General features: G+C 36.7%; 1 protein-coding gene across 2 annotated transcripts in view; it reads right to left on the bottom strand.

Annotated features, from left to right (window-relative positions):
• Positions 1–25,177, bottom strand: part of C5 (complement C5) — a 79,873-nt gene that overhangs the window by 37,141 nt on the left and 17,555 nt on the right. For both annotated transcript variants that reach the window (XM_082843506.1, XM_082843507.1), the window contains exons 8-22: positions 24,019–24,133; positions 22,310–22,436; positions 20,045–20,160; positions 18,299–18,484; positions 16,898–17,101; positions 15,405–15,614; positions 15,134–15,283; positions 13,933–14,062; positions 12,899–12,961; positions 11,597–11,794; positions 9,579–9,669; positions 8,030–8,103; positions 6,995–7,134; positions 3,198–3,425; positions 1,958–2,018 (exon numbers count right to left, since the gene is read on the bottom strand). In XM_082843506.1, coding sequence (XP_082699632.1) covers positions 1,958–2,018; positions 3,198–3,425; positions 6,995–7,134; positions 8,030–8,103; positions 9,579–9,669; positions 11,597–11,794; positions 12,899–12,961; positions 13,933–14,062; positions 15,134–15,283; positions 15,405–15,614; positions 16,898–17,101; positions 18,299–18,484; positions 20,045–20,160; positions 22,310–22,436; positions 24,019–24,133 — 2,093 coding nt within the window. The remainder of the gene's footprint in view (positions 1–1,957; positions 2,019–3,197; positions 3,426–6,994; positions 7,135–8,029; positions 8,104–9,578; positions 9,670–11,596; positions 11,795–12,898; positions 12,962–13,932; positions 14,063–15,133; positions 15,284–15,404; positions 15,615–16,897; positions 17,102–18,298; positions 18,485–20,044; positions 20,161–22,309; positions 22,437–24,018; positions 24,134–25,177) is intronic.

Raw genomic sequence — 25,177 nt, 5'->3', positions numbered from 1 at the left:
ATAGCAATAGAAATATTTGTTTAAAACACAGTATTGTCTTTAAAAACTTAAGAACTAGAACAGGACCTATAGCACAATACCTTTTATATGTTAAAAAAACATACACACACAAAACAACCTTTCCTCCATACTCTAAGACATATTTCAAGCATATTAGATTGGGGGCATTTGAAGGAAGGGAAATGGGAGTGGAGGTCAGGCATGAGGAGAGAAAATAAAACATGAGAGGGGCCTGCCCAAACCAATGATGATGATGTGCTGAGAACTGAGGTGGGGGAGAGAGCTTGTCAGGCAGAGAAAGCAGGAACCAAAGGCTAGGGCTAGTCTCGTGTATTGAGTTTCTGTGTTTAGTCTCTTTTTAAACTGATGTCACATAATTTTAATTACTATTACTTTACAATTTGTTCTGATACCTCATTCTCCCTCACTGATATTTTTCTCAGATTTCCTCTAACATTATTGTCTGTTTACTTTTCCAAATATGTTTTTTTAGGCTTTTAAAAAAAACTGTAAAGTATCATAGCAGTATAGCAATTCCAATATACACAGATTGGAAGTATTTAATAAAATCTCTGAAATAAACTAGACAGAATTGGTTGTCATCTTTACCCTATTTAGCACTCTGGAAAGTAACAAAGCTGCCTGAATCTAAGTTGTCTAAAATGATAAGGGAAAAAAGTCATGTGACAAGATTGGAAAGAGGCATAGATTCTTTTTTTTAACCAAGATTTTTGATGGAGAGATCTATTCCCCGATAAAAGATCATTGCCATCTTGTGGGCCTGATGTTCACACCTGGGATGGGTAAGACAGGGCTGTTTTGGAAAGCTGTTTGCAATAATGTTAGTATAGCAGGCATAAGGGGGAAGAGAAAGAGAAGACAAAGGAAGCAGTGGCTCTGAGGTGTGATGTGACTGCATGAGGCCAAAACCTCAGAATTTGTCATATATCTCCCCATATATCCTTCACAGGCTGGGAGGAGGTCTGTGTGAAGATAAGATTAGAGAAAAAAGTTTGCATGAAGTCATCCTTATTCAGTTTATGGGACTCAGCTGATTAGAAATGTAAATATTAATTCTTTGCTTTCCTAGAGGAAATAGCACTCTGAGTATAGTGGCCTTGATTTGTAAGGAAACTTTTTCTTTCCATTGCTGTATCACTGAAAGAAAAGAAGAATGATACAATGCAACAATAAGGTAAATTTCAATCATTTAATAAGAACTACAGTAGTCTGTCTTTTTTTGGTGAAAAGAATTGTTAACTGAAAACGTTCTAAATTTCATAAATATATAGGTATTTAGGCCTTGATGAAGTGCTCAAATGTTTGCACAATTCTAACTTTAAGAAGATTCCAAAAAAAAGGAAGATTCAGAATATCTCAACTGGAGGAAAAGCAAGGAAGCAGGAACAATGAGGAATGGCTTTGTTAAGTAATTTATCAGCATTATTGTGTTTTCAAATAATGCATGTTAGATAAGAATGTAAAAGACTTTTTCTTAGGTGTTCTTTGGACTGATGGTTCTATAAAAAAATATTATATAACTTATTATTGTGATGGATAGAATGGTAAAATGACTAATTTATAAGGGAAGTCATGCAATGATTACTATTTCAATGCTTTGTATTTAAAACTAATGGGGTTACTTTGGGAATTCCCTGGCGGTCCAGTGGTTAGGGCTTGGTACTTTCACTGCCTGGGTTTGATCCCTGGTGGGGAAATAAGATCCCGAAACCCACGCCATGCAGCAAAACAAACAAACAAAAACCTAATGGGATTATTTTTCTTTGTTCTAAACCCATCCAGATTATAATATAACACATGCTATCAAAAATGGCAGTGAACTAAGAAGTGGATATTTCTGATTCTATACAATTAACATTTTTAAAAATAGTGTTTCAGGTTACACATCTCTCTAGGGCAAAAGACAACATATAAAATACAAACTCATTTTGCCTACCGTAGATACCCTTTGGGTCCAGAGTAGTGCCAGCATAACTTTCCCTTTTGACACCTTCCGGCTAAAATAAAGGCAAAAATCATTCAGTTAAGAACATAATTAAATTTATATGACCTGAATGCTTGAATCAACTTGACTACTTTTCCAATTAAAAAATTCTTTTTTTTTTTGGAGAAGGCAAAGTATGTTTAAATACTTATATGCCTACCTCCAGGAATAAGATTTTCTGGCTATTTGCATGATGATCAGAGCAAACACTTAAATAGAAATTATTATAAGCCAGGTAATTGATCTAAGTGCTTTGTATGTATTAGCTCATTTAACCTCAAAAATACTCTATGGGGTAGTGCTCCCATGTGACATACGAGGAAACTGACACCCAGAGAGATCAAGAAACTTATCTGATGCCACACTGCTAGTGGAGCCAGGATTCAAACGCAGGCAGTGTGGCTCCAGAATCTGTGCATGGAACCACCATGCAAAGATGTATAGAAAATAGAATGTGCCTTGCACAAAATAAGTCAATACATGTTTACCAAAGTGAATTTCATGGCTGAAAACAGAACTCAGAGAATGAAGACCTCGGAAGACCCAGTTCTGTCATTAACATTCTTGCCAAGAATCTTAATCTTAAAAAGATAACATGAAAACTCTCAACAGACTGTGTGGGTAAACAGTACTTAAGAAATGATAGTTTTCTTCCTTTTTTGGCCTGTTTACTCATTTACAAAATGGAAAATTTTCTAGGCTATAAATTCTAAACTATAAATGCATGGATCCTATCTTATTTATTGCTGTAGCTCCAGTACTTAGCATAATATCTGGCACAGATTTCAAAACATTTTCTGAATGTGTTGGGGGAAAAAAATACTCCAGAAAACTATATACCAAAATGTTAAAATCGGGTATCTCTGGTTGTAGGGGTTTTTGGTGGTCTTAATTTTCTTCTCTGTGGTTTTTCAGTATTCCATGCTTTCTACAATGAGCAAGCATCATTGTTTTACTTAAACCTTAAAAACATAATTTCAGACTTAAAGAAAAGTTATAAGAATAGTCCAAAAATATCTGAGATAACCTCCACCCAGATTCCCCCAAATGTTAACATTTTGTTATGTTTGTTTTATAATTTTCTCTTTGTGTGTCTCTTTCTGAATCACTTAAGCATGAGTTGCTGATAACTTTTTTTTTCAGAAAGAAAAAAGTGTTTTTGAAAGAATTTTTTTAAAGCATATTTTCTTACCACCACTCGTAATGTTTTTATTAAGATTTCGTTTCCAACAGAAGTCTCCAGTGAGAAGCTGATGTTGTGGAGGCCGATTTCCAGAGGAAGCACGCTGAAGGTCACCAAGTGGCTGGAGGAGCCCTCTATTCTCTGGGGCAGACATTTGGAGGAACTTTTCCCCTGAGGGTCAATGTCTGGGCTTCCCGATGAACAGATTCCCTCCACGGGAGACATTTTAACACAGAACTGAAATATCACCAGTGAACAATTATTTCAAAACATTTTATGATAAGGAAAGCACGCCCTGATTACATTCATCTGGACAAAAACTCTCCCCTGGTACTCGTTAAATAATCCCTTAGATTCCAAGGCTGTAGAGAAAGCTCATTTCAGATTTTCTAAAACACACAACCAGTTGCCATAGAGCTTAGCAATGTGACAGGATGTCTAGAAAGCTCAACACTGGCTCAGAAACATCTAACCTTCCTTAGACTGTTACCTACTAAATCGGGTACAACACTACTGAAGTTCTTTGTTCATGTTGTCATGATAGCATTTGTTACACTGTCTCTCTACATGTTTATATTTTAGGCAGTGGGACCCCAGTCTCAGGCACTCTGTGTGTCTTATTCAACTTTGTATCTTATAGCTCAGCCTTTGGTTTTCAATAAATGGTTTTATGTAAGACTGGAAACTCCATCTCTTGGCATGTAAGGTTCTGCCTAATATGCCCCCGACCAACTTTTCCAATCTTGCCTCTTATTAACTTCCCACCTGTACCCCATTATACAGCCAGACTCTGGCTCCGGAAAGACCTAGGTTCAAATCTTGGCTCTGCCACTTCCTGTGTGGCAAGAGCACATTGCATGACCCTCCATTTCTTCATCTTTGTAATGGGGATAATAATGATACCTACTGACTTCTGGCTCAAACAGTGAATATTTTTCATCTCCTCTCCAAAATCTAGTGAACTGACAGAACTATACCCCAAATAATAAATCTGTAAGATCCAGAATAAATCAAGCAGGTAAACAAGGAAGAGTAACAACATTCAACAACTAATTTTGAGGAATTTCTCAAAAACGGTAAGCTCCTTTTCCCTCTTAACTATCTTCTTGGGAAACACAACAACTAGGGTGGGTGAGGCAGGAGTTAAAGAAGACTTTTGGGTCACTGGAGGCCAATGATTCCCCCTGGAGAGCTGGGGTAAGGTAGGTAAGGCTAGATACAGAAGAGTGATTTGATCAAATTCAACATGAATTCATTATAAAAACTCTTAGTAAATTAAGATAGCAACTTTTGAAACTGATATCAAATATCAAAAAAAAAAAAACAAACCCAAAAACCAAAAATTCTGGCAGTGGTTCTGCTTTCAGAAATAGCCAAGTAGCTCCTACTTGGATAACTCTTCTGTAAATAATAACTATAAGCTCTAGACAAAATACATATTTTAAAAAAAACAAAAACTACCTGAAGGCACTAGAGATTGGAAGAGAAGGTGACACTCAGAAGAAAGGAGGGACACTGTGTGAGGGTCCTATTTTTTTACAGTTTTAAGCTGAGGGCAGTCACCATTAGTCCCTTAAGGAGTAGCTAAACCTCCAGTAGAACCTGCCATCTTATTGGCTTAAAGAACCAGGGGACAGAGTATGGCGCAGCCACCACAGCGGAAAAGTGAAGGACCTCCAGGTTCACCATATAAACTTCGCTCAAACCTGGTCAACCCTTGAACTACGCACAGCACAGACTCTAAGCATCCCAGCTAAGGCTAAAGGAACTGAAATGAGATTTCAAAGTTTGAGATTGATTCAGCCAACTGCCTGCTAAAACACACAAACGAAGATGAAAGCTCTTCAGAGGATAGTAATAGAATCCAGAGTCTCTATAACATTTCATTAAGAAAGTCCAAGGGTCAATGCAAAGTTACTAGATGTAAAGAAATAGGAAAGTGTGATCTGTACTCAAGAGGAAAGGTAATTAATCGGTAATTACCCTGAGATATCTCAGATGTTCTTGTTTCTTGTTTTGATATGATGAATACTGCACTGATAGTTTAAAAATTAAATAAAATATGGCAGTACCATGAGATGTGTGACACTTAAAATACTGTCTAATTATAATTATGTCATTGCACTTTGTGGTGCTCTGAGCAGCAGTGCAATGCAACGAAAGCACTACATACGGTCTATGTCACAACTACTCAACTCTGCCATGGATAATACCTACACAATGGGTGTGGCTTTAAACTTTATTTATGGACAGTGAAATTTGAATTTCATATAACTTTCATGTGCCATGAAATATTCTTCTTCTACTTCTCCTCCTCAACCTTTTAGAAATGTGAAAAACATTCTTATCTTATAGGCCATAAAAGAAGAGGGAGCAGGCCAGTTTTGGCCCATGGCCATAGATTGCTGACCCCTGACCTAGTACATAAAGCAAAAGAATGAAGAGATGTAAAAAATTCAATATTGTAGACAAGTCAGTTTCCCTTACAGTAATTTATAAATTCAGGATAATACCTATCAAAACCTGAATACATTTTTAACTAGATCAGCAAGCAATTATTTGACACTTAGAGACTTATAATCATAAAACTTAAAAATAATTCAATTTCAGTGTATGTACATATTTTTGTTGCATCAAAGTATGAGAGACTGATCGATAGAAAACATTCAAGTGTAAAATATATAACACTAGGAGAGTGGAATGGAAATATGAGTTCACAGATAAAAGGAATGGTATATAATCTGTTGTTCACAAGAGTTTATTTGGGTATTTTTTAATGGATTGCTATGGTATTTAGATTCTGCTATATACCTTTAAAAGTTTGATATAACAGTTTTATTTTTAAAATATCAATACTCAAGTATTCCCAGAGTTATAAATTTGCATATTTTTTTGAATTTATGATGAAAAATTTTAGATGCCAATTTTAAAATGTGCCAATGGGGTACTTAGTTTTTCCAAAAAGATTTAGGGAGCTGTAAGCGAAATTTTTGGAGACCACTGAAATACTCATGTCTAAGAATAAAATTAGAGCTTTAAAAAAAAGAGTCAGATTTTCAGACTGCATTGAGTTCCTATATAAAATTTTGTGATTGTGATTTTCAACTGAAATCAGACAGCCTAATGTATAACTCTGTTTAGAAATGTGTTGGCAAAAAGAAGGCAAATGGTGGGTCTGGCCATGGCTGGAGTTTTTCACAGAGTGTACCCCAGAGCAAAAGGGGATCAAGGGAGTTGACATGTTTTTAATCAGTGAGGCTATAATGATGGCTTATGAATTCTAACCTGAACAAGGAGTGAAGTAAAGACTTTAGCATAAGAAGGCTAATGAAGAATAAAAAGTAATGGAGTCACAGAGCTGGAGGTTTCAATGATGCTGTAGAACTGTAGCTACAAAGTAACAAGGTTAATGAGTCAGAAGGATAGGTAGGAGGTGGTCAGTTGGTGAGATGTTTGAAATCATATTTTCTGGGGGGAAGACAAGATCTGCAAAGTGAAGAGTGTGAATGGCTAAAATGGAGGAAAGGAAAGGGTTGTTAGAGGTAAGGAGATCAGGGTGATGAATGAACCAAATGTAATCTCATCTTTCTCTGAGCCTCCACAGCACATTGATTATCTTAAGGACTTGTATTCTTCATTGAATTGGAGTTGTATGAATAGTTATCTTAACTCTTCTTCTTTTCTTCTTTCCTTCACTGAGTTGAGTTTGTGTGCCTGTGTACGTGATAATTCCATTAATAGAATTCTCAGAAAATCAGGGACGTCTTCATTTTTTCCATTTATTTGAACATACCATAAATACTTACCCGAATTCCAGATGTTCTATAGTTATAAACAGTTCCACTCAATTGGATCTGTTCCCCTCGTACAACAGAATATGGTATATTCATTTCCAGGAAGACGTTTTTGAACACCTTTGCCTTGAGAGTATCAGCAACACAAATACCTTCAGCCCAAAGTGAAAGCAAAGTTGAAGCATATTAGGGAATTCCCATAATGCCTTATTAGTACTAAAATGTCTCAGATTTGCTTTGCTTCAAGGAAAAAATGAAAGTTAGATGATGTTTTTCTCTGCCCTAACACCCCATGTCCTTGAATTTTCTACTCACTGATTTTTTTAAATTGAGCTATAATTGAAGTATAATATTATATTAGCTTCAGGTGTACAACATGATTCGATATTTGTATACATAAGTCTAGTTAACATACACCACCACACATATTACAAATTTCTTTTCTTGTGGTAAGAACTTTTAAGATCTATTCTTTTATCACTGTTCTTCATTCAATAATTATTGGTATTAACAGAAAACTTCATTTGTCCAACAAATATTTAATTCTATTTAAGGCATGAGAATGTTTATTAACTAAAGCACCAAATCTCTTTTTTAGATATTCATTATTGGTTCCGTTTAATGGGCATAAAATTTTGATTGTGGAAACCAAGATTTATAAGAACAAAATATAGTGAGCAAACAAGCCAAGCCTGAAATTATTTATAAAGTGTCTGCACTAAATCACCACAAAAGGGCACTAGTCCAGGAGAGAAATTACATATTTTTCTCTAACTCTACTGAATCTTCTACTCACTGAGAAAATACAAAGGAAAATGGGGGCTTCACATCAGTATTTATAAAATGATGGCTAATAGAAGAACAAAAGAAGAAACTGATACAGTCCATGATGTGGGCACATCTAAGTCTCTTTGTAATACATTAAAAATAGGTTTTAATAAATGACACCACTTAAGTCCTGAGTAAACTAAAAAGACAATAACAAAAAACTGCATTTTGCCAAATCAAATCATTCCTTACGTGAGCATATAACTTCAATTTGCTTACCACTATTTGAAATGCCAACACCTTGAATTTCCCAGGTAGTTAGAGAATCAGGTAGCACAAACTGCAACTGGTTTCTGAAAGTTAAAATGTTGATATATTCAAATACAGAGGAACATTGATTAACCCAAATTGACAGCTTGCATTAACAGAATTCTTGCTTCATACTACTTTAGAATAAAGAAAAAAAATCACAACAGAACAAAATCTCATCAGGTATTAAAGAAAAATCAAGCAAGAAGTTTATTCAGTAACTCTTATACTCATTCCATGTTTTTAGATATTTCACTTGTATTATGAGAATTCAAATTCAGAAGGATGTCTTTGAAACATTGCAAATTCAAAACATACAATTCAAAGAAAAAAATTATGTTTATTGTGTAGTATGTTCTAAAATAGGGAAGCAAAATACTAATGCATCTTAACACTGCTCATAACGAAGTTGATATAACTAAAAATTTCTGATTAAGATAAGCTTATACTCATTCAACAAACAGCTATTGTGCACCATCTTTGTGTCAAGCATAGCACTAAATACTGAGTACACAGCTCTCATAGATACAGTCCTGCTCTCAAGCAGTTCACGGTCTAGTAGAAGAAATAGTTCAGTATATAAATTGCGATTCACTGTAATAACTGTACCAATAAAACTTTTTAAAAGTTCAGAGGCAGTATGCATTGATTCAACAAATTTATTTTAGTGCCTCTAGAAGCCGGACCTTATGCCAGGTCCTGAATATAAAACTAACCTGAATTTAGTCCTTGCCCTGGAAGTATTTACATTTTAATGTGGAAGACAGTCAGGTAAACAGGACATTATTATATTGTGTGATATGTGCAACAGAGTTAATTGAGAGGGGCAGTACATCCAATCACTGGGTGGGGGACAGCGGTGGAAAGGTCTGCGAGGGGAAATGCTAGCCAAGGGGCAATGTCAGATGAAGTGGACAACACTGTGGAGGAGGAATCAGGCAGGACAAGGGTAGAGGCCAGGAGACCCATTAGAAGTCAGATGTCAGGGCCGGAACTCACTGCCTTGATGGCTCCTTGGAAAGTCTGTGCTTTGAGCCCCCCCAACCCCCCCTCCCCCCGCCGGACGACCTGAGGAAGGATGACACTCAGGGAAGGGGCACTGTTTTCAGTGCCTGGTACAGAGTAGGCATTCTATAAACATGTGTTGAATAAAGGACTTTAACAAGAAAAGAGCCTTTCTCCCTATTAATCAATGTTTTGTAGTTACAGATATTTCAGGATGAAAACAGCTGCATAATACAGTGTAAAGCACACAGTTGTGCTCGGTAAAGACTACCTGAAATGGAATGAAGTTGAATGGAATGGTACCCTTCTTCCCCAAGAGTTAATCATGACCTGGAACCAATTATTAGAAGAAATCACACACTAAAAAAAAAAGAAGTAAAATAAAATTTGACCCAATGGTGGTATCATCTTAACTCTTAAATAAAATATTGGGAAATGGGTAGTTTCCAGATTTTTGGTCAGAATATTTGCATTTTCCCATATTTTTCAGAGAAAAGTCAAAGAAATATAATACCTTTTGGGGACATGATGAACTTCCCATAACCAGCTTTCTGGAAAATAAGTCCTTATTTCTGGTTTGGTTACTGGTAAAAGAGTCTTTATATCTGGGGGAAAAATACATTTGATAATGGAAAAACAACACAAATTCTACTTAGAGCTGAATTTTAAAATATGGACATTAATCAATAGCTTAAACATTTTCGGAAAGGTCAATGAAACATTTTGTTTAGTGATTTCAAAATAGAACAATAAAGGCCTTAGGATTTCTCCACTAGTGACACTGACAAAATGAATAAAGCATAAAAATATGTTTAATAATTTGTGTTTTAAATTGCTAAATGTTTCATGTTCGGAAAATTATATAAGATACGAATTAGTCTATAAAGTTATTTGCATTTTAAAAATTGCAATAATTGTTTTTATTTTGTAAAATAGGCAGGTTTATATTATTCTCTGCCTTACCTCAGAAATTTATTTATATTTTCTATAATAAAAATGGACAGAATGTCTGCTTCTGTCCAAGATGCACTGATAGGGACTGGAGTTACACCTCTGCCTTAAGAAAACTAGAAAACCAGACACAACAGCTTTCAAATATTAGAGCATAAGTGAGCCAGGACAGTGATCCCTGAGAAAAGGGAGACAGATTGGATGAACCCTAAAATTATCCAGGTTTACTGTCTGGAGGCAGTTTACAGGCTTTAGAGCAGGGAGAAAAACGCATACAGACCCTGGCAGAGTTGCAACACCACCCATGGGAATTTGGGAGGCCAAGCTGTCTAGAACAAGGGACAGAGAGGAGGGAGCTACAGAGGCTGAATTCCAGGCAGCTGATGCCAACCCAGATGATTAGAGTTGAAAAACTGGACCACGAAAAATGGATATGTACTAGATTGTTCATAAAAAATACTGCGTGTAATAAGCAAAAATCTGAAAACAACCTAAATATATCTAATAACCTGGTTTTGATAAATGGCCACAAGAATTTATTTATGCAGAAATGTATCCACTCAGAATGATGACATTTAAGACATACTGTTAAGGGCTTCCCTGGTGGCACAGTGATTAAGAATCCGCCTGCCAGTGCAGGGGACACAGGTTTGAGCCCTGGTCTGGGAAGATTTCACATGACGTGTAACAACTAAGCCCATGCGCCACAACTACCGAGCCTGCACTCTAGAGCCCGCAAGCCACAACTACTGAGCCCGCGTGCCACAGCTACTGAAGCCCACACGCCTAGAGCCCATGCTCTGCAACAAGAGAAGCCACCGCAATGAGAAGCCTGCGCACCACAACAAAAGAATAGCCCCCGCTCACCGCAACTAGAGAAAGCCCGTGCACAGCAACGAAGACCCAACGCAGCCAAAAATAAATAAATATTTAAAAAAAGAAAAAAAGTAACAACAACAAAAAAAGACATACTGTTAAGCAAAACAATCAAACAGGATCTGTCACTCTGCTTTTGTTTGTTTTGACTGTATATAAATGAATTGAAAGTCCTAAAAGTTCTGAAAACATGTTAATGAGAGTTCTATAAATTCTGAAAACGTATATTGTGGTTGAAATTGAAATAAGATTTCAACTTTATGTGAGTACATTTAAGGTTATGCTACATTTAGAAATCTTTGCTATATGTGGTCAGTATAGGTATAAACAGAATTTTTAATGGTTGTAATATCACAGAACCATGGAATTTTAGAACTCAAAGGCATATTAGAGATCACCTGGCCCAAGCTTCTTGCTTTAAAAATGAGGAGATTGAGGCTCAGAGAGGATAAATAATCATTCACGTTTATAGAATGAGTCAGCTTCAAACTCGCCTGGGTCTTGACTACGGACTAGTGCACTCTGCTCTGTACTATATATACCTCTTCTGATTCCCAAAAATGACAACAAAATTTTTTTCTTAACAGCATTTGCAAGTTATCTTTTCTACTTCCCATTTTAAATAGAGCATGTAAACCACCTTTTTTGGAAGCATAAAATTACATCAATTTCCCCATATTTTCCAATCGAAAATGTCAAACTTACGTAGCCTTCCCAATTGGATAATTTTACCAGACTCTTCAGCACGGATCCGGCTTGCGATGGCACAACAGTTCTTGAAAACTTTGACGCATCTTGGGCCTATCTTAATCCGAGCAGCTCGCTGCTCACAGTTTTCATCATCATTACGATAGGCTCCATCACGACAACATTTCTTCAACATTCTATCTTTGTATTTAGCAGCTGAAATGGTAATAATTCAAGTGCCCTTGATTATGCATAGAGTCAAAACATCTCAGGCTTAGAAAGGCTCTTGAGGGATACTGGATTTCTGCTGTCATAGGACCCCAGCCCCACAAGAGCCATGGCTAGTTGACTGTCCAGGCCCGCTTTGGAACTACCCTAGGAATGGGAGAATATGGCCTCATAAGGTAGTCCACTCTGATTTGCACTAAATGGTTAAGGGCTTCCTGCAACTAAGCTGAGTACTGACTTTTGAAACTGGCACCTTGGGTTCAGCACCCTTTGAGTAAAATAAGTTAATGATCTGAGAAGCCTGCAAATCTGAAGATAGTTATCATCACTATACAAGTATGTTCTTCTTCAAGCTAAAAATCCTATTTTATTCAAACATTTCTTGTGGTTTGTGGTTTCAAACATTTCTTCACCAGTGGCATCTTTCCTCATCATAAGTGCTTCGATTAATCAGTATCTCTCTTTTCATATCATTAAAACTTAGAATGAAGGTTAGAATTTAAATGACTCATATACAGATGGAAAGTATTATTGTACTACTATAAACATCTTTATTAGTTGAGCTCAGGGCACTGACTGCTGGCTCAATGTTCTTTCTATTGTAGCATTGCCAATTATCATATCTCTGTTTAAATAATACTTAAAAATAATTTCTGTTGGGATTATTTCCCCACCCAAAATTATCTAAAATACTCTTAACTGTTAAGTGTATGCAAGAAGAGATAGACTTCCAGGTATATCTCAAAGTTACTTAAATCATGGATTTTGTTAGAATAAAATGGAAGCATATGATTTTAATTACTAGATGAAGTTTACAGAGAGGAAATATTTGTGACAAATAAAAGTTAATCTTTTATATTTTAGAGATAGAAATAACAAAGACTTATTTCCCTCAGATTAAGGTTATGGCAAATGAACTATTCGATTAATTTGGATTAACCTTTCCAGGGGAGGTGAGCTAGATGTCTGTACATATCTTTCTTTTCACCCATTCTATTTGAATTAGGAGAAATTAGATAATGTTTACTTTTCTCCAGCTTTTGAATGACACGATCATAACCTTTTGGCAGTCACATGAAACTTTTAGAGTACCTTCTTCCTCTATCTTCGTTTTCAGCATTCTTTTTGGCCTGAGAATTTCTTTACAAGGTTCATCTGTTTTAAAAAGATAAAGAAAAAGAAGGGAGAAAAGGAGATAAAATCTCAAAAACCACAAAATTCTGTGAAATTATTTAACTTTTTAAAACATTCACGTCATTCATTCAACAAATATTGAGAGCCTGCTTTCGACTAGGCACCGCACACTACACATCTCAGTATGACTTGTTTTTAGAGGGGCTCACAATCTATTGTCACACAGTTTGACTTGTTTGATATGAATTTGGTTTTTAATCCTGCAACCTTTTTGATCCACTGATTACAAGGAAATATCTAAGCTTTTAGAGTGAGCCATGTTTCTGTTAGGTATGGTATTTTAATTATTTTTGGTGTTTACATTATTACAAATAATAGTATCATGTATAATTATGAACAATTTTAAAACCACAGAAAGATGATTCAGATGTGGTCCTTGCCCTTAAAGAGCTCCCAGTGCAGTGACTGAGACAAGGTGTGTAATTAAGTGTAAGAATGTACAATGATGCACTGCTATAAATACATCTAGTCCTCCCTATAGTATTCCCCCTATTAAAGGAGGAGGCAATGATCAATTCTATATGGGGAAGCGGCCAAATCAAGGAGATGATTCTTCTTCTAGCTTCTTCAGGCTAATAAAAGGGAAAGCAGTCCTAATAAGGAAAGGCCCAAAGATGTAAAATAGTGCCACCCATAACTACCTTGGTTCTGTATGGCTTAGACATAAGGTCATGTAGAGTGAGATGAGAAACAGCTGGAAAGAGCTGGAGAGAGGATCGTGGAAGGCCTTGAGTATTACAGTAAAGAATTTGTACTGTATCTTGAAGGCTAATGAAACATTTTATACAGAGGAGTTACCTAGTCATGCCATTATAAGATCAGTTTAGAGAATATTCTGGAGGAGGGACAAAACTGAGGTCTGGGAGGCAAATCATCCATGTAAATTTCAGTAATCAATTTGAAGAATAAACAAAAAGTACTGAGTGTTTTACCATTTTCTTGGGAGTTATCTGCGTTTGCGTTGGTGAGGAAGGTGAGTCCAGCCAGGTGGAATACATCTGCATTGTTGCGGCCACCACCTGCCCCGCAGCCCAGGTCACTCTTCTCTAAAGTTTGAAATACCTGTCCAGAGGTAGTTAGTTAATTTAATAATTCTTAGGAATTAACTAAAGGCAAAACGGTGAGCCTATTCAGATATGGAAATTATTCCTCTGAAAAACTAAAGGTACAAGTTGTTACATGGTTCTAACAAATCTGTGAAATGCACAGCCCACTCATTTATCAAATGGTCAAAGACCAAATTTCCCAACTTCATTCCTTTATTTTGTCCTTTTGTATTTAGAAGTACATACCTATTCAAAATTAAATCAAGAACTAAGTCTTAAGCTTTGATGAGGTGATTCTTCGAAATTGACCCCATGCTGTTTTGTACACAGAATGCATACTGCAATCAATATAATGTCCAAAAAAGAATAAATGAGTGAATATATGAATAAGTGAATTAATAAACAAGCTAATTTTTAAGTCGCTAAAAGAAAAAAGAGCACAATCTCTTGTATTTTGAGGAAGAGGGCTCTAGGTTATAAGTGGGTGAGAACTTGTTTGCAGGGGGAGGCTTTTTCCAGTTTTAATTTTGACCCCAAACATTTTTTCCTTTCTGAATGTTTTTAACTTAATAGTTTCTCAGTTCTTTCTTCCTCCTTCAAAGAAATTCAAGCCTAAAAAATAGAAGCAGAGCTTAGGGGAGATAAATGGGAACTTAGGGGAAGTGAATCATTTTCAGATTCTTCTGGGCCACAGATTTTAATGAGTAAGAAAAAGGACACAAAACCCAAAAAACCCCCAGTGGTTGCCTATTCATTCTTCTCTGTTGCTGCTACTATAAAGCTCCCTGCTCCCAAATCTCCAAACCCTCCCAATCAATGGTACTTTGCCCATGAATGTAATTGCTATCATGGCATATGTTTTTAAAGTACTTAATTCCATACTTGGAAAAGTAAAAATGGATAGACCTGGGCTTTAGAGACTAATGTGAGGATGGCTTACCTTCCTAAGAGTCACTGTTTTGAGTAGACTATAGAAAAGCAGGTCTAGTCTTCCCTTAATTCTTCCCCCACGACTTACCCTAGTGGCCACACTTTGTGAAGCACTGCATAGGGCCACCCCAGTAACCAAGGCCATGCACTACTTAACTCTTTCCAGGGGTTTCTTGGCTGTCCTTTGCACCCCATATATAGCACTGTCCACTGCCATTAAAGCCACCCAGGAATCCAACTCAGTTGCCATATTAAGAGATACATGTTGGCCAGGGGAATATGTATCTGTACTTGGAGACAGATGAACCTATAAGGTCATTTGAAAAAGAAAATATCATTTGTATGACACAAAAACTTCACAGATAGCTGCATTTACAGCCCCTTTATTCAGAAGAAAGTTGGATTGTGACTTACAGTTTGTGGCTTACCTTGAGTTGGTTGCCACACTTTTCTTCAATATTTAACCAGACTGAGTCGGACACTAATTCTGCGGTCTGTTCTCCTGTTACAATGTAATAGACCAGGAGACGAGCTGAAGGAACCATGTTCTGTGTCACTGGAATGTTTATACTTTGATAATCTGAATCTGAAAGTTTATCCCTTGTGCCAAAGTGAACGATTTTGCCCTTGGATAAAATCTAAAAATAAACAGCAGTAGCAACGGTAATTACAAAAACAAAACATTTACTTCAGGATGGAGCTTGGAGCTGGAGTAGAAATTACGTTAAAGAAAAAGAAAGTTAACATTGTATGGGCCTACTATGTTCCAGGAACTGTACATTTAATTAACTCTTTTAGTTCCCGTAATAACCAGAAGGATAGGAATACTATCTCCATTGTGCAGATAAAGGGACTGAGGTTCAGGAAGTAATTAAATGTCATACTGATTTCAGTTCAAAACCACCTAGCTACGAATTCAGAGAGCTAAAATTTGACCCCAAATCTGTTTAAAGTCATCACACTGTCATTAACATCTACTTGTTTAGTTGATTAAAAAATGTAGATGAGGAGGTAGAGTGCATCTTATTTTTCCCTAATTTCTGGCCTTAAGTTTTAAAGCCAGAGGTTAGGTTCTAAACTGGAGGTGTGAGGTTAAAAAAAAAAAAACCCTAAAAATCATATGAAGCCAAAATGTCCTCAGAGATCCCTTAAATTGTCCTTAGAGAACAGGACTGTGTATGTGGTTTTGGTACGTAGTCCCTAAACAAGTCCCCTAATTATTCATCAGTCAGTATGGTCCTCATTTATTTTTTAATTTCTTCTTCAAAACCGTTGAAAAAATCATCATCACCTGTTTGGCCTGATCATCAGAATAATTAATTCCATTTCTTGGGTAATTGTCAGGAAGCCCTTAACATTTTTTTTACATTCTTTCCTACCTTTCACTGACGGCCTTGACTGACACCTCCGATTAATTTAAGTGATGTAACAGGGATGTTGCTGGAGCAGGTATGATATGACTCAACCCTTAAGAGCAGGATTTGGGTCCCCTCTTTTTTCCAGTGAAATGCACATATTTTAAATGGGTCTAGGCGTGTAATCTTTGGCCATGAAGTAGAGCAGAGGTAATGTGAGAATTTAATCAAGCTCTCTCTATGGAGGAATCAGGCTGTCTTTGGTGAAAGGCATATAACACAGTCAGAGGTTCCCAGGTCTAATCTAATCACAACCTTCCTCTTCCCATCTGAGTGACTGTAGTGAGTCTTTAACCTCTTTGTCCCTCAGTTTCTTCATCTGTGAAGTAGTCATGAAAATCATTCCCTGTCTCAAAGGCTTTTGAAAAACTGATTATCAAATTAGATGATGTTTTTGAAAGTGCTTTGTAAGAATATATGTAAGGGATCATTCTAACGCTTTTCTATAAGCAAAGGAAAATCAGGTGGGGGAATAGATAGATGTAAATCTATCATTATATACTTACCAAGTAATTATAGTGAGTTATTTTGTCAATATATGGACTTCTGGGGGTAACAACAATATTCAGATGTTCTCCCACAAGCAAAGGTTTATAGTTTTCAGTCCAGTCAATATAAAGATAACTTTGGCTGAGAGATGAATATGCTATTGCTCGGTAATCTTCGCTGGCCTGATTTTCTTCTGGAAGATCTGGGTCCTTGGTCCTGACCTGAAAAGGAAAAAAGTGAAAAAAGATACATGGACTGTGACTTAATGTTTTCTGTGAAACATAACTTTTCAATTCCTTTCTTTGCTTTATAAATTTCTAAAATTCACAACACCAAATTCTAAAGAAAAAAGAAATCCATTACTCCAAAGTGTTTGTACAGCTGCGGTATCAAGTAACTTTACAAAGGCTATGGACAATAATTGGGATAATATGGGATTGTAGGCTATGGTGGGAAAGTCTGGTGAAGTGAAGAGAGAAAGATGCTCCTGCAACAAATATTGACACCCTTCCTGAAGTGTCATGGTGAGTTGGGGACTCCTTTTCCTATGGGTTGGAAGGGTAGCAGTGGGGAGGTCCTGAGACTGGGGACAGGAGTCGTGAATGGACATCACACAGACTCTCTGGCCCAGTTTCATTGCGAAGTCGTGGCACAGAGAAGGGCTTACAAACAGAGTGGGGCAGAAATGATATCATGGCACCAATATCGGCCTTTGACAGCAGAGGGGTTGGTTAATAGCTCATGCTCGGGAGTGAGACAGGCATTGGTTTGCCTCTTGAGTACCATCATTTATTAAGTCTGGATAAGTTATTTAACCATAAGAAAGGTTAAAAGCCTCTGTTTCCTCAGCTGCAAAATGGTTAGCACAATGCCTAGCACTTCGTACGGGCTCAGTAGATGATGGTGAATCTATGCATGCTGGGGTCATTGACATGCATTACTAACTTACTCATTTTTTATTTGGGATTGGGAACCTAAATATTATTTGCTAGGAGAGAAGAATATTAAGTGAGCTCTAAGGTAGAGTGACTCATACAGCTGGAAAAAAGAGAGGCTTCCACGTTTGGCTCTTTTGTGGCCCTGAAAAGAGATAAAAAGTTGGGGGGTAGGAAACAGAGAATATTTCTATCACTGATTTCCACTGCTATACCTATTTTGATACTTCTAGATTCTAATACAGTCTTACAGATATAATTCACCCCAAATAAAAAATTGATAGATTTATCTTCCTCAAGGACCATTCAGTGAATTTGCAGATTGCCTCTGGTGCTTTTTTTTTATTTTTTTGGATGCAAAATTGTGGAACTGTTCACTGGACTCATGTATAAAATCTGCCGCATTTGTTCTGCACATTGGCCAAAACACACAGTCAAAAGTACACACTGTCCCAGAAAATTTAACAGAAGAATTCAGCTCACTTTAAACTCCAGCACCACCACTTCAGATGGGAGATTCACCACAAAAGAAGCTACTCCATCACTGGAACGTGTTACACTTTGCTTTGACTCCGAGTCAGTTGTCTCCTGGTTTACATCGAGCATTTGTGCACTCAGGGTCACCGGGACCCCTCCTACCACATGGTCAAGTGAATCCTTAACCTGCACCTGTTTGTCAGAACAGTCCAAATTCATTTCAAGAGCTCATCACTTCTTTTAAAGCATAACAATTCTGAAATAATTTTCCCTCCTCCTCACCAATGTATAAATTATTCATATTCAATTCAGGAAAAAGAAGCATGCTCTCAGCTTATATATAGAAAGGTTTAATCTTATTTAGTTAAATCATTCTTGAATGGATTCCCCTGTATATCGAGAAGACTCAGAATATAAATATCATCACATTAGGTCTGCCAAGTAGATGTGATAAGGTCTTCTGCTATTTAATTTCTGTGTGTGTTCAGTTGGTTGAGAACTGGATAAAGGAAAAAATGAGGCAATCACTTCTGGGAATGATTCTCTTGGATATGAGAAACAATAAGTGCATCTTCTTTTTTCTCAAACTCTACCTCTCATTGCCATGCATATGGACATATAGAATTTCCACAAAGATATATTTTATATTATTTATTTGTATATGTGATATGAAATATATAAAATATATTTTAAAATAATAAATTCTATATAGTGACATATTTTGTGATCTTGTATTATATATATTAATACACTCCATAATATATTATAAATTACCATATGCATTATATAGTAATATGTTATATATTATTAAATATGTTGTATATATACTAAGAAGTTATAAGCATGTCCAAAGCTTGCTTGTGGTCTAGTAAATTTTTTTCTCTTAAAGGCCAGTGACCTACGGTAAGTAATAAATAACCCATTTTAATTATCCTAAAGTTGATTTTTAAAAGCAACACATCTTCAAAGAATAAAAAAATTCTACTCTAGCTTTGTAAAGGATAGGGAATAAAAATTTCCATTTTATAAATATAATAAAACATATATGTAATAAAGCATGTTTTATATATAATAAGATATAGAATACTAATCTACAATAAAATATAATTAAAAGGTCAAATGAATGTTTTAACTCCATACTATCAGCATTTTAAAAAGGAAAAGTGGAGGAAGGAGAGAAAATATTGTAAAGGAGAAAAAAAAAACATACAGAAAAGAGTCAGGGACAGACAGAAAGTGTCAAGATGGAAAGGATGGAGAACAATACAAAGAGATGAGATCAGACAACAGTTATGTACAAAGAGAATGCAGAGTGAAAAGCACAGAAATGCACCCTCAGAGACACACAGGAAGTAAAAAATGGTGAGAGAAAGGGGTTTATTTTCAAGGAATGCTATCTCTGTCTTAAGACTTTTAAAGAGCACGTTGCCAAATAATTTTAAACTTTAGTGTTTTTTGAACTATAGACTTATGGGGTTTTATTTACATATCATTTAATGCAATGCTCATTTAGGCAATGCTTAACACAGGCTATCTTACTAAATAGTGATACTGCCCTAAGGGTTGATATCATCCCCAAGGCTGAAGCTGGTCTGCAGTTTCCCACCACCCACCACATAGTCGGAGGGGCAGATTTCACACACAGAATGAGTTCCCTCTGTGATTTGCCTCTCCATCATCCTTCTTTTGTTTGCCACCCCCATATTTTTAGAAAAAGGTTATCACATTTAGCAGTTTCCCCCCATCATCTACCTTGACAGAAAATGGAATCCCAGGCTTCACAAAAAGAGGAGTAGCAACCAAATTCAGTTTGTAGGGAGAAAGGACATATTTGATACCAGGAATTTCTGCTTCTTCAGAAAATCCACCTAAAGAAATGACAAGGATTATGTTGACCTTTATTAGGAGTGTACTGATCTGTGTGGGGAGCTATTTTGTGTTCATATGTCTCCACAGACCTACTCATTCATTCATTCACTCCATTCCTGCACTCATTCATTTACCAACAGCAAGTAGGATATGGGTCTTGGTTCAGAGGGGCAGTGCAGAGAAGAGTCTAAACTCTTCTCAGGAGTTTCCAAAGCCTTACGCACAAGGCTTGTGGGCAGAGGTGGTCCTTATGGAAGTAGAGCAATAGGATTGGACTGAGGAAGAATTCAAGGAAGGGACACCACTTTTCACCAGTGGCCTGAGTTTCAGTTAAATATGTATAAGGCATTAAGGAGAGAAGAAAGGGTAGGCCAGAGACTAAGCCTTACAGGGCATTCACCTTTAGAAAGCAGGGATATGGAGAGAAGTGGAGAAGACATAAAAGGAGAGCTTGAGGTAGAGAGAGCCCAGAGGGTCTACTAGCAAGACCCCAATAGTGTTTGTTACCCATTAGCTAAAACTTAAGCTAAACTATTAAGAATGATATACAAAGTTCTAGTATCCCCAAACTCCTTTCCAGTATTACATCCCTAATACCCCTACATATATATCCTATACTTCAGTGAGAGGAATAATCTGCTACTCTCAAAGATCAAGTTTCACCTCCCACTCTTGGTATGTTCACTCTGTGAAGGGTGCCCCACTTCATCCTGGCTGTTATCCCTGCCTCAGAACCCTACTTATCTTTCACAACAAGACCAATCATCTTCAGGACACCATTCTTGGTTGCTCAACAATCACCTAGGAGCTCATCTTCTTCTGAAGGTCAGTAGCATTAAGCACTTTTCTTAGAGCACATGTGGAATGCCTTCTTGTTCAGAGTTCTTTGTTTACTTGTCTTATAGATGCTTGTTTGTAAGCCACTTGAGTACTGGGATTACGCATCATTAATATTTGTAAGCCTGCATATTTAGCAGCACTCTTTGCATATCTAATAAATACTGCTTAAGCTGAATTTGTTTGTAATAAATTGAGAAAAATAAAAGTAACAAAGAAACATTAAAACAATGTCAAAAACACAGCCAGGGCAGGGAGTATAAAGTCATCATCATTCTCCCACATCTATTGAGCATCAGATGCATACAAAGTGCTTAATAACTCGATAATTACCTCAATTCTTCATTCTGCTACCCAGAAGGAAAATTTAAAGAGGTGGAAGGGGACTTAGGAATAATTTGGTCTAACAGTCATTTTATTGAAAAAAAAAAAGTGGCCTCAGTGTGGTTAAATTATTTGTTCAAGGTTGGTTGGGGATTCAATATAGACCTGAAAATATAAGTTACATTAGTAATCAAGACATATCAGAAGTAAGACAAAGTAACCCAACTTGGAGTAATAATTAATAACTATTAAAACCATTGGAGTGAGGATTAAGAGTACTAGACAAGGTGCTAAGAATGCTAAGAAAGAAGTAGGTGGAGAAAAGAAGGAGGAGGAGGAGGAGGGGGAGGAGGAGGAGGGGGAGAGGAAGAGGGAGGACGAGGAGGAGGGGAAGGGGGAGGACAAGGAGGAGGAGGAAGAAGAGGTGCTGTTTTAAGTGCTTTGCATATACTGACTCTTTGATCCTCACCATAACCCTATGAGGGATATACTACTATTGGATCTATTTTAGAAACATTACCTCCAATTTTAAATAGAATTACTGACTATTACAGAAGAAAAGGGCTTTAGGATGCACTTTGTTCAACTCCATCATTGTACAGCTAAGGGGACGAAAACAATGATAGTAGTAATAACTTTCATTTGCATGGTGATTTATCAAATGTTTTTACACACATAATCTCTTTGATTTTGATTCTTACTGGGTGAGAAAATCGGGGTGCCAGATGTTCACGCCAAATAAGTTGCAGACCCACTTGGAATACCAGATGGGCAGGTGTTATCCCATTCTTGCCAGTGAGGCAATAGAGACCCAGTGACTAGGGGGTGGCAGAGCTATACTTTAATCCAAGTTTTTAATGATGTAAAAAATAAAACTTAACTATAAAAGGAAGTAAACTGTGAAAGAACTGTAGAAATTATTTATACCTTGAAAATGCTGTCTAAATATTTCCCAAGAGAAAGTTTAAAAAAAAAAACCAAGCTCACCTGTAGACTCTATGACTGTCACACCAATATAAAGGTACTTGTTGTTTACATCTTCTAGACTGCCATAGGACAATTCTTTAATTGCTGTTTCAGAGTCAAATGTGACTCGAGCAATTCCATTTATCAACTGTTTAAAGGGGGAAAATGAAAGAGTTATTCCACAGAAGAATTTATAAGGAAAAAATGAACAAAATGTGTCTTTACTAGCCTCTCAATTGAAGACAAATGTCAGAGGAATGCTTTATTGTCACCACTAAAGTGAGTAAATGAGTCCACAGTTAAGCCCAGAATGTTATTTTCTAATCTATTTCTTTAGAATTTTGACACGGAAGCGTCTTAAATATCATTTGATTTCACAGGCCTTTTTTGTACTAGCTGGCAAAGATGACTTCTTCCAATCACTGAGTCATCATCTTTCTAGACCTCTCAGCTTACTTTTGCTCTTAACTGAGAGTTTATGGGGTTTTATGATATTTACTTTGTACTTTGCTGCTTACATATTGAAACGCTAATTTAAAAACACACAATGGGTAATGGGATATGGGGTTAAGTCACATGATATTATTTAATTATTAACCACAACAGTAAAATAGATTTTGCGTTCTTTTTTCTTCTGAAATTGAGTGTTACGAGGCCAGGGATTTTGTCTTATGTAGCTTTAAATCTCAGTGTCTAGCATAGAATCTTGCATTAAAAAGAGGCATTTAATTTATATCTTAAAGAAATAAAACTGTATTTTGAAAGAACAAAGGCTAAATTACTGATGATACAAACTATGTGAATATGCAGCAGTGAGCAAAATGACATGAACCCTTACCATCCACAGTATAATGTAGAGAACACTGAACTAGAGAAAAGGGGACCAGGGCTCTACTCTGAGCTCCAGCAACCACTAGCCCTTGACCATGGACCAATAACTTCCCAGTGAGTTCATTCATTCACTTATAAATTTTTATAGAGCACCTACGTTTTGCCAGGAACGAGGCTGGCTCTGGGCATACAATGGGAATGATTCAGACCCCCAAAGAGTTTTGTGTAGAGAATGATAGAGAAGTAAATAAACCATACAATAAGAAGGGTTTCTCAGCACTATTGACTTCATTTGTACAGGATAATTCTTTGTTGTGGGGCACTGTCCTGAAGGAGTTTCACAGCATCCCTGGCCTCTACCCACTAAGTGCCCGTATGATCCTCTTCCCCAGTTGTGACAACCACAAATGTCTCTGGACATTACCAAATGTCCCCTTGGGGGTAAAAGTCATCCCTGGTTGAGAACCACTGCAATGAAGTGTGAAACGTGCTCCACTGAGAGCGACTCAAGGTCTGAGGGAGTAGAAAGTGTGTCCACATTGAGACAAAGAATGAGAAGGAATTACCTGGGCAAAGAAGAGGCAGGAGGGAACAAAGGGAAAGAGCATTCCCAAGCAGAAGGAGCAACTCTGCAAAGACCTGGAGGCAAGAGAGACTAGGGTAATTTTGAGAAACTGAAGTGACCAGTGCAAGGGAGAAGAAAGGGAGAGATGGGCTGGTGAGGGGAGCTGATGCCAAGGAAAGTGAACTTTATCCTAAGGATAGTGAGAAACCAACAGAGGATTTTAAGTTTCAATTTCTACACCTATTTAAAATGAGAGATTGGACTAGATGAATTTTAAGTCACTTTCCATCTCTAGCATTCATGACGGATCTTTAGGTACAAGTGAATCTCTTACCACTGTGCTTTGCATTGCTTTTTGCATCATTTCTTTTTGATTATCTTTTAAGTCTTCTCTTATTCCAAAAAAGATATAAACGTCAGCCTCGTTGACGACTTTATTATAAAAATATCTGTCAAACAATCATACCATAAAATTGTTTTGCTAACAGGGTTACAATAATAAAATCTGGATAAAATATAACAATTCAAAATTACATAAAGCATTTGATACACTTTAAAGTGCCTTCCATCCACTGTTATATTTCATCCTCATAAAGCTACAATAATAAAGCCAAAGTACAGATTTTTATTACTATGTGCTAGATGAAAAAAACTGATCTTGAGGAGATCAAAAGAGTCAGGTCTGGGGCCCTTTCTTACAGGACACATCACTTGCTCAATGATTTTGATACCAGTGGAGAGCTGCTCTTTATCTTCTTTTATGTTTTTAAAAGCAGCATGCCCGATCTCAGAGTTATATGTTCTTTTTAAAAATTCTAACTGCATACTTCCTTTTTTAGTTTAGAATTAAAGTAATAATAAAGAAAACTTTCTGCACAGCAAATACTATAGCAAGAGCTAACTTTCCTTATTCATAGTTTGAACAAAAAAATAAGTCTCTCCATTAAAAGAAGTCAATTTCTACAATTCTCTGTCAAGTGAGCATTTTATGCTGGTTTAGATTAAGGGACAAACACTCTATTTGAGGAATAAATGCTAGTAAGAGAGGCAGTATAGGGTAGCATTTGAGGGCATGTATTCTGGAATGAGACAGGCCAAGTGACTTACTAGTTGTATGATCTTGGGCAAATTACTTAACATTTATGTACCTCTGTTTTTCCATTTGTAATGTGGGGATAGTAACAGTATCTACCTCATAGAGTTTTCGTAAAGCTTAAATGAGGTAATATGTACAGAGTGCTTTCAAAAGTGCTTGACACATATAGTTATATAAATTGGTTAATGTTATTAATAACTACAGTATATCGTCATTTTTAAATGACCTAAGCTTTTGTGGTAGATTGCTTGCAAAAATAACCCCAATTCTCCACCTCTCCATGTATCCACCACTTTTGCAGCTCCTTGGGTGTGAAGGGAGTCTATTTCCTTTGTGCTGGTCTTGTAATTTGCTTTGGTCAAAAGAATGTGTTGGGGGCTTCCCTGGTGGCGCAGTG

This window comes from Leucopleurus acutus (genome assembly GCF_964270905.1).
Source record: "Leucopleurus acutus genome assembly, chromosome: 7".
NCBI lineage: Eukaryota > Metazoa > Chordata > Mammalia > Artiodactyla > Delphinidae > Leucopleurus > Leucopleurus acutus.
Note: the sequence above shows the minus strand (reverse complement) of the source record. Positions and strands in the feature narration are given on the sequence as shown.